General features: G+C 34.1%; 1 protein-coding gene across 1 annotated transcript; it reads left to right on the forward strand.

Annotated features, from left to right (window-relative positions):
* Positions 1-2,181: 2,181 nt before the first annotated feature.
* LOC129309167 (diacylglycerol kinase 2) lies at positions 2,182-9,130 on the forward strand. Its single transcript, XM_054950570.1, has 8 exons — positions 2,182-2,408; positions 3,045-4,218; positions 5,296-5,671; positions 5,742-5,818; positions 6,332-6,451; positions 6,540-6,704; positions 7,269-7,406; positions 8,350-9,130. The coding sequence occupies exons 2-8, from the start codon at positions 3,091-3,093 to the stop codon at positions 8,506-8,508; spliced, it is 2,163 nt and encodes a 720-aa protein (XP_054806545.1). The 5' UTR covers positions 2,182-2,408; positions 3,045-3,090; the 3' UTR covers positions 8,509-9,130.
* Positions 9,131-9,879: the final 749 nt, after the last annotated feature.

Consider the following 9,879-nt stretch of genomic DNA (forward strand, 5'->3'; position numbering starts at 1 on the left):
AAATGAAATGTAACTCATGAATTTAAGTAACATGACATGTGAAATGATAGATAATCAATTGGGAATGAATACATAGCTTTATAAATTTATGTGTCGTTACTTATAAATTTAAATATAGCTTCTTATCAATTTTAAGAAGATCAATAATAAAATAAAAGTTTAGTTGTGAATAATTATATAGTCTTATAAATTCATACATCACTTGTGATTCAAGGGCAGTTAGTTGTGAATTTAAACAATATTAATTGTAAATAAATATATGGAAAGTCAGCTGTGAATGACAATAACTAGTTTTAATTTTAAATCAATGATTTGTTGGGTGTGGGCTCTCTTTCTATGTGAAAAAACGCTCAATATTAAAGCTCATTATGAATCGCATTAAGTAAGTGGAGAGGGGTCAGATTCGGTAATGTGAGAGATGTCATATTTATTTTTATGTGCAATCATTTAAAAGAAAAGAAGAGAGTCATTTTCACATATTCACAAAATGGTCTCAATAAATCGGTGTTTATGGATTATTTCACCATTGGGCGAGCTGAAATTTGATGAGTTAGTTTACAACATCTGATGCATAATTTTCAATGGTTGGATCGTTGATTTGTTGCTTGGTGTAAGAGGTATTCTTTACATTATAGCCTATAGTTTGGTGTTTTTCATCTTCTTCATCCTCTATTATAAGCCTATTAATTAAGTGTTTTGGCTGGTTGTTTGCGATTGTTTATGCATCTGATTGAAATTCTCTTATGTCTTATTTTGATCATAATGGAGTTGGTCTTTATTGTAACAACCCTCACCCTCCCTTTCTAGGGGTCTTTTGGACTAGACTCCAACACTTTTCACGAAGCTTAAGCCAGCTTTTCCTAAAATAATGCTTGAGTTATTTTTCACCCTACCAAAGAGGTTTTTTGGAGCCTTCCCAGACTCAAACCTCCAACCTTTACCACCTTAAGAAAGTTGAGACCAAGTTTGGTACCATTGGGTCAAGCTCCTTAAAGTGATAGAGGTTGGAGGTTCGAGTATGAGAAGGCTCCAAAAAATCTCTTTGGTGGGGTGAGAAATAACTCAAACACCACCTTGAAAAAAGCCATCTTGGGCTCCGTGAAGAGTGTTGAAGCTTAGTCCAAAAGACCTTAAGGAAGGTAGGGTGAGGGCCCTTACATTTATTGGTCTAGACGACCCGTGATTTTTACCCCTACATTGAGGGTTTGTTCATATTAATAATTTCTAGTGTCTTTAGTCAAATTTGTGCTATTTATTTTCCATTATATATTTGTTATATTTTCTCCTTTAAAGCAAGTGGATGAGAATTTATTTTCGTTACATATAAATTATTGACTTATGCCTTTTTCTCATCATGATTAAGGGACACTCTCATGTTTCTGAATATTTATTTACAACTGACTTCTATAAACCTACAAATAATTTTTAAAAAATTCACAAGTGATTCTCCTTATATTCAAAAGTGACGATATATAATTCATGAAATTATCTATTTATTTATAATTGACTATCCATCTACTCAAAGGTAATTTTTCTTAAATTCACAATCAATCAATTTTTTTTCAATTTATGAGCAATCATATATTGGTTATTTCAATAATTAATAATATTTTAATTTCAAATATCTTTACAAGGTCTTTTATAGCATTTCAATTTTCAAAGATTTTTAATTATTATTAATACTTCCTCTTTCTCAAAATTATAGGATACTTTTAAAGGAGTTTTTTCATCCTAAAATATAATATACTTTGAGTAGATTAAATTTTTATTAAATGCACCAATTATAATATTATCCTTTCTCTTTTTATAATTAATTTCTATCTCTTCTCTTTTTAATGTATTAAATGATGGGTATTTTTTAAAATTTATATTTTTATTTTAAAAAGATAAAGTTGTTAAGTGTATTTAATGAGATTTATTGGTACATAAAATTTTGTTTAAATTTATCTTATAATTTGGGATGGAGAGAGTATTCTATAAGGTCTTTAATTGTCATTTTCTCATTATTTTCTTTTTTTTTAAATGCTAAAGGACATATCGGTAAATTAAGAATTTTTAGCTGGGTGAACGGTAAATTGAGATTAAACGCGTTGGGTTGGGTTGCGCGGGTGATTCCGAAGGAGCATCCGCGTGTTGTGCAACGGAAATCCCGCCTTTTTATTCCTCTTCTCTTACTTTTCCATTAAGTAAAGTAAATGCCGAATGAAAACTTTCAAAAAATCCTCTTCTCTCCATTCCTTTCCTTCCCCATGCTCACAATATGTATATAATAAATATAATAAATTAATATATTCAGTATTAATTCGCATCTGCATCGCCGGCGTTTCGTTCATTCCGATAGGAATCTCCATAGTCTCTCTCGCGCGCTAAACTCTAGTCTTCAATCCTTTTCTGCAACGTCCATTCTGGTATTTGTCCTTTGATCTTTCATTTTCTAATTACTTCCGATTGGCTTCCAGTCTTTAGATTGAGTTGCATAGATCGAATACCTCTCATCTGACCTAAATTCTATGTTTTGGGTTTGGAGTCATTATATGATTTGATCATGACGTTATTTGGTCTGAGATGTGTGTTTCACGTTTATAATCGATCTACTTTTGGGTGGTAGAATGATCAATTAAGTTTAAACGCACATAAAATTCCTTTTTTTGTGAGTTTTAGGATTTTAACTTCACCATAATGCCCTCATCTGACTTGGTTTCTTCCTACATTGTTTTTTCTGTTTTCATAGGATCACGATTTGTTAGTAGTCAATCAATAATTAATGGCACTCTGTTGCAAACTTTGTACTGTTAGGTAATGTATCAAACTATCAACCTAGTAAATTCCATGTAGGTGAATGGTAGACTCACCTGACAATAATTTTTTTGTCATGTTAATACAGCAGCACCTTTTGTGTTATTCTATCTTATAATGATCCCAAGCTTTTGACTATAGTAATGATGGCACCGGTTTTTAGTTCATGTACGTTTTGGTGCCCCATTTATTGCTGTCAGCTAACTTCTATGCTTACAAGTCTCTGAGTGACAAGCTATTGTTTGCAGGTTCTATGCATATAATCTTTTGGAAGCTAGGTTGAACTGAATAGCCATGACTTTTACCACAATGTCTATGGCTATCTCATTTACAAAGTTGTTTACAAGCCATGATGCTTCTGGTCCATTTATATTTGGATGGCTGATCACTGGATCCCTTGGACTGGTAGCCCTCATTTATGCTATTCTCAAGTGGCAAAGAAGGACGTCACTAAATTGGGTGAAAGCTGCTGCCAGAGCCAAGAAAAAAGTTTGGAAAAACCTGAAAGTGCCTTTATCAAATCATATATGGTTTGAAGATTTTACTTATGGGGAACAACCATCAACTTGCTGTGTCTGCTTGACTTCACTTGGGCCTTCTCATAACTTAGGCACTACAGCATCACCACACACTCCTCTCCATCGCTGCTCTGTCTGTGGGGTAGCTGCTCATTTCTATTGTTCTCAGTTTGCTGCAAAGGATTGCAAATGCGTGGCACAGGCTGCTTTCAGCTATGTGCGGCACCATTGGTCAGAGAGATGGGTTAATGTGGATGATAATCAGGAGATGTCTGGCTTCTGTTTTTACTGTGATGAAATATGTGGTGTTCCATTCGTCAATGCCTCTCCTTCTTGGCATTGCCGCTGGTGTCAGCGCCTCATTCATGTAAAATGTCATGCCAAATTGGCTAGAGATTTTGGTGACGTTTGTGATTTAGGCCCTTTGAGACGTGTTATCCTCTCTCCTCTGTGTGTCAAAGAAGTTGATGAAGATCAAAAAGGAGAGGGAATAAGTTCTTTTACACAAGAAATCATAACCTCTTCAGTTCGTGGTCAGATTAAAAAGCGGCGTAATCGTAATAAGAATGGAGGTAGTTGCTCCACCTATTGCTTGTCAAGGAATTCCTCTGCCACAGAGGCAACTTTGGGATATGCATTGAATGGCTTGTCAGATGTGAAGAAATCTAGTTGCGATGGGAAGTTTGATCACATGAACAATGGTAGAGTGCTGGAAATGAGGGACACTCATTTTTTAATGCAAGAAAAGGGTAAAACTGAGACACATAGTGTAATTAAGAAGTACACATTGTTTGAGTTGCCCCTTGATGCAAGACCACTCTTGGTTTTCATAAATGCCAGGAGTGGTGGACAGCTTGGACCTTCTCTTCGCAGGAGATTGAACATGCTATTAAATCCCGTTCAGGTAGAACCAAGCTTGAACTTCTGACCGTAAGAAACTAATATTGTTTTTCATATACCTTTTGCCTTGTCAATATTAGATTGGATCATATGATTCAGGAACAGGGATGTGTCTGATAAGTAGCTTGGTTTAATCAGTGGACTTATATAATGGATTTCAATATTTTACTCTTGCCTTCATATTTTATGAAAATATTGTGGTTTTTTGAAAATGAAAGGACTTTAGTTTAACTTGTTACACTCAAGTGCAATTTGACTTCTTTCTAAAATTCCATGCAATGAAAATTGTTATTGACCCGCATTTTAATATTTGTTTACCTACCAGGCTACCACAACTTAAAAAATGATGTACTGCTTTTACTTTTTTTCCCCCCTTATGCAAGATTTTACTTATGACCCTATTGTGCAAACCTTTGCCATCTTCTTGTGTGATTTGGATCCACAGTGCTCAAAATGTAAATAATTTGTTGAGATGCAACTGCATGATATTTAAATTTCCTTTTCTGTGTTTGAAGAGAAAGGGAAATAACATACTGAAGTTTCCTATTCCATGATTCCTTCTTAATAATAGCCTAAGCCCCTTCCTTTTATACATAGGGATGGCTGCTATATTACTCAGAACTGACTCACTAACTAACTGACTCACTAACTTTCTTTTAAGATTATTAATTACTGTATCGTATTAAGTAATAATCTTCTATTCATGAGTTACCAAAATGAAGAGACACAAAGTTCCATTATGGTATAAAGTTAAGCATGACTTGATACGTGATAGATTTGCTCTGCTTCCTATACATTGGAACCTGGGAAACACCATGTGCTGCATTCTTCTTTTTTGGTCATTAAATTTGTCTTAAATGGGGCTTTCCTTTATTTTTTAACATTTTCTTCTTGTGTTCTATTGGATCTCTGGATGATCCTGCGGCTTAATGTTTCTCTGAATTCCACTAAATATCTTTTCAAAAGCAAATAATCTATGAAAATACCTAATTTGCTATGCTTGTCTTGATATGTAATGGATGTGTTTATCTCATACCATGGTCTTAATGAGCCTGAGCTGAATTTCGCTATTTGACTGTAGATATTTGAGTTAAGTGCATCCCAGGGTCCTGAGGTGGGGCTGGAGTTTTTCAAGAGTGTGCAATATTTTAGAGTGTTGGTATGTGGCGGTGATGGCACTGTTGCATGGGTCCTAGATGCAATAGAAAAACTCAATTTTGAGTCACCTCCACCTGTTGCAATTCTCCCCCTAGGTACTGGAAACGATTTATCAAGGGTACTGAATTGGGGAGGAGGCTTCTCTGATCTTGATGGACGAGGTGGTTTGACTATGATTTTGCAAGATGTTAGCAATGCAGCAGTTACTATGTTGGATCGCTGGGCTGTAAATATTACAGAAGAAAACTCAGAAGGAAAAGGGAAAAAAGTGAAATCTAAATCCATGATGAACTACCTAGGTACTTATTTGAAACAATTGTCAAATATTGTTTCTTGAGAACTATTGACATATCCAAATTACTTTTATAGGAATTGGATGTGATGCGAAGGTTGCATATGAATTTCATGTCACTCGAGAAGTATATCCTGAGAAATTTTGCAGTCAGGCATGGGTTCTTCTTTCTTGGTATTTTATAGTTGTAAGATGTTTATCCATACTGCACCCTGTCAATGTAAGGTAGCTTTTAAGGAACATGGTATAAATTTCAATATCCAATGCTGAACAATATTTGAAAGCACCGCTACTTATAGTATATAATAGAAGGTTGTGATTATTTTAAATAGCCCAGCTTTTTGGGCATTGGGCTGCTTGATGGAACATTGGAACTAACTGGAAAAAAGGGGCCTCCTGACACTTTTTTGATGTTCCTTGTCATGCATCTTAGCTACAAGCTACAATCAAGAGAGATTATGTTGAAAATTAATGGGTGATTGCTGTATTATTTTTGACATTTCGGCAATGTAATTTACACCCTTGTTCTGGCCCGTTTGTTGAAGTCAAAGCATAGCTACTTATTGGTTCTCTTACATACGATATTGAACTCCTGCAATCCCGGGTAGGCTTTTTGTTGTATCTATTTTGTGCGAATAGTGTTTTCTGATGACATTTACATCCGCAGTTTTTAAATAAACTACGGTATGCCAAAGAAGGAGCTAAAGATATAATGGACAGAACATGTGCAGACTTGCCGTGGCAAGTGTGGCTTGAAGTTGATGGGAAAGACATTGAGATTCCCAAAGTAAACATCTGTCAATACTTAAAATTATGCATCTTGAATAGTACATTTTTTCAAGTTATCTCTAAGGGGTTTTCTTACCGCTGTCTAGGATTCAGAGGGCTTAATTGTGCTTAATATTGGGAGCTATATGGGTGGAGTAAATCTTTGGCAAAATGACTATGAGCATGATGATGATTTTAGTCTTCAATCAATGCACGATAAAATGCTTGAGGTGGTATGTGTATGTGGAGCATGGCACCTAGGCAAACTTCAGGTATCAAATCCTTCTTTATTTAGAATTAACCTAATGAACATTAGTTCTTTATATTGATTTAAAATGACCGATTTTAGAATGTTTAATTGTGCAAACTTTCAGATTATCATGTTTTGATACATTTGCATGAGACGATGGTGAAAATGCATCGATATGAAATGTTGATGGATTATATGTAGAAATTTTACTTATCTTTATTTCTTTGATGAATTGTTTTAAATATCCTTTAAAGATATACATATTTATGTAAATAGGCTAGTCATATTACTCAAAGGGAACTAAATGCTGACATTTTTATCCAACTAGTATGATAATTTCCAAAATGCCTATATGTCTAATGAAAAGGAAAAACTTATAAAATCAAGACACATGGATCTTTTATAGATTATATATTCTATAACAAACTCTTGTTATTAATATTATTAACACATTAAAATTCACTTGTGCTAATTGGATTGGATAAAAATATATTAAGTACATAAAATTAAGTATCTAAGTCTTACCCCTAATAAAAAAGGACTTTGTCAATTCAAGCTAATGTGATAATGGGTGAGTTTTGTATAGGTTGGTCTTTCTCAAGCCAGAAGGCTAGCCCAAGGTAAAGTCATTAAAATACACTCATCATGTTCTTTCCCTGTTCAAATTGACGGGGAGCCATTTATCCAACGGCCCGGCTGCATAGAGATATCTCATCGTGGGCAGGTATGACATGCTTTTTCAAGTGATAGTATCAATTTGATTCTAATATTCTTTGACCTTATGTTGTGCATGTGTTCAGTTAGATCTGTACATTTTTTCACTATAAAGTTTGATAAGAACTAATACTGACTGCCGCTACATCAATTCAAATTTTAGTGCACATTCATATGTTGGGTTGGAAATCATGAACTCCATCTAATGTTGTTTCATCCAGTGTTGTTTTAACATCTAGCAATTTTTTCATCATGACTTACACGTTGTAAGATTGATCTGACTTACAAGGTGATTTTGTTTGTCCCTACTGTAATGTGTTAATTCTGAGATGGGAATGATTCCAATCATGCTCACACACTTGTTTATTTGTTATCAGCATCGGATGTAAAAGTAAACAATTAAAAAATGCACGTTCTACTAGCATATGCTTAACTGGGTCGTTATGCCTGGCATATTCTTCAATAACTTCTTCATCTAACTACCCCTAACCTTTTCCCAAATCCCTTCTATCAGGGAAATTATGCATAAAATTATATATTTTAGGCTTTAGCAAGCATGAGGCTTAACTGACTGTTAACTGTTGTTAAGCCACAGCTATGACTTAAATACTTTATCTTTAAATTCCTTTTTAACCCTTTGTTTGGATGGGGAGAAAAATAGGAAGGAAGAAAACTAGAAGGAAAAACTCCTAAAAATAATAAAACTTACTATTTTTGGAAATTTTTCCTTAGTTCTCTCTCCTCCCTATTTTCTCTCCACTTTTTCCTCTATCCAAACCAAGTCTAAAGACGCATCGAGCATAGTTTCCTGTTAGTTTATTGTTTTCTTTGGGCTTAGGCTCTGTTGGATTGATTACCAAAGGACAAGCTGTAGAAAAAGGGAAAACAATAAATACTTGTCCAAATAATTCTAGTGCTGGGGTCTACTATGTATTCTGATTTGTCATATTTAGGTGTTCATGTTGAGGAGGACTTCAGAGGACGAGCCTAGAGGGCATGCCGCTGCAATTATGACAGATGTCATACTGGATGCTGAGAGCAAGGGCGTTATTAATGCATCTCAGAAGAAAGTTCTCCTCCAGCAGATGGCCATCCATCTTTCTGAAAGATAGGTCTCACCACTCTTGATAATAGCCCCGCAAAGTAATCCTTTCGTTCAGCCTGCTTTTAAACTTGCCCATGTTATGGGTTTTTGTCCCCTCTAATTCTTTTTTGTAGGAGAATCCTCGGTAAATAGTAATTTACAATTTACTCAAGAGAGAGAGAGAGAGAGTCCAACAATCCGCGTAGCTGCTAACATTAGAGTGATTGTAAAGTATATAGAGGCAATGAGTTTGCTTTGCGCTTGTTCTTCTGTTTACCAGCAACTAACAGTAACACCCACAAGCTCTGTAAATTGCAACGCAATGTAACATACTACTGTGTGGAAACATTGACAGAGAGACCCGCGTTGTCATTTCTTGCACGCATCTTGGTAGAAGCTCATGCAAGTTATGTGAACGTTTGTACAAGTTTTGGGAAAATGTCCATGCAAGTTGAATTATGTGTACGGCAGTAGAATCCGCTTCAGGATTTGTGTTGCATGGGGTTTACGCAAGTACAAGAGGAACCACAAGTTGGTGCTGTTATTTTTTGTGAGGTTCATGACCTTGTTTGGGGCTTCATTGAAAGCCTCCTAACTATTAACCACTTCTTAACCACAAGTAGTTTATTCATGGTCCAATCTTCATCCTTTCCTACCTTTTTCCTCTTGTTCATGAATTAAAATATTTTCAGTTTAATCTCAAGATCAGTCCCATTTTTACTCTATCAAATTATCTCCTGTGCTTGGGAAATGGTTCCTCTTCCAATGCACATATATTATAATGTGTTTTACCATTTGTTTTTTGATCATATTTATAAAGTACTTTTTACATGTTTACCAAATTAAGAAAAATTTTAAAATTTATTAATTTTGTTTAGAAATTTAATCATTTCTTAATTTCACCCTTATTAAATATACATTATGTAATAACATGTTTTTTCTCTTAAACATTTAATGGAGATTAAATGAAAAAATTTGTAATAAAAATTTAATAAGGTGACTTATAAATATGATAAGAAAAGTCTCATATCTTTATTTTATAAATAGGATCAGAGAAAGTACTCCTCTTTTCAGTACTTTATACTCTTTCTGTTCAAAAATGTAAAATATTTTTAATTAAATTTTACCCTTCAATAAAGTAGTTGCCTATTTTTTAACTAATTTTATCTTTTTATATTTACACTTATTAAACACATTACAATAAATATAAAATTATTATCAATAAGGGTACTTTTGGAAAAAAAGTAATGATTGCACCTCAAAAAATTAAAAATGTTTTACATTTTTTAATATCTAACCTCTCAAAAAATGTCTTATATTTTTTAACGGAAGGAGTATAGATTACTTCTAACTAATTAAGTGGAACTAAAGAGGGTTGTTTTATTGATGTGGTCTAAAA

This window comes from Prosopis cineraria, unplaced genomic scaffold (assembly GCF_029017545.1).
Source record: "Prosopis cineraria cultivar Desert tree isolate PC_DT_omini unplaced genomic scaffold, ASM2901754v1 PC4, whole genome shotgun sequence".
In the NCBI taxonomy this organism is placed as follows: domain Eukaryota; kingdom Viridiplantae; phylum Streptophyta; class Magnoliopsida; order Fabales; family Fabaceae; genus Prosopis; species Prosopis cineraria.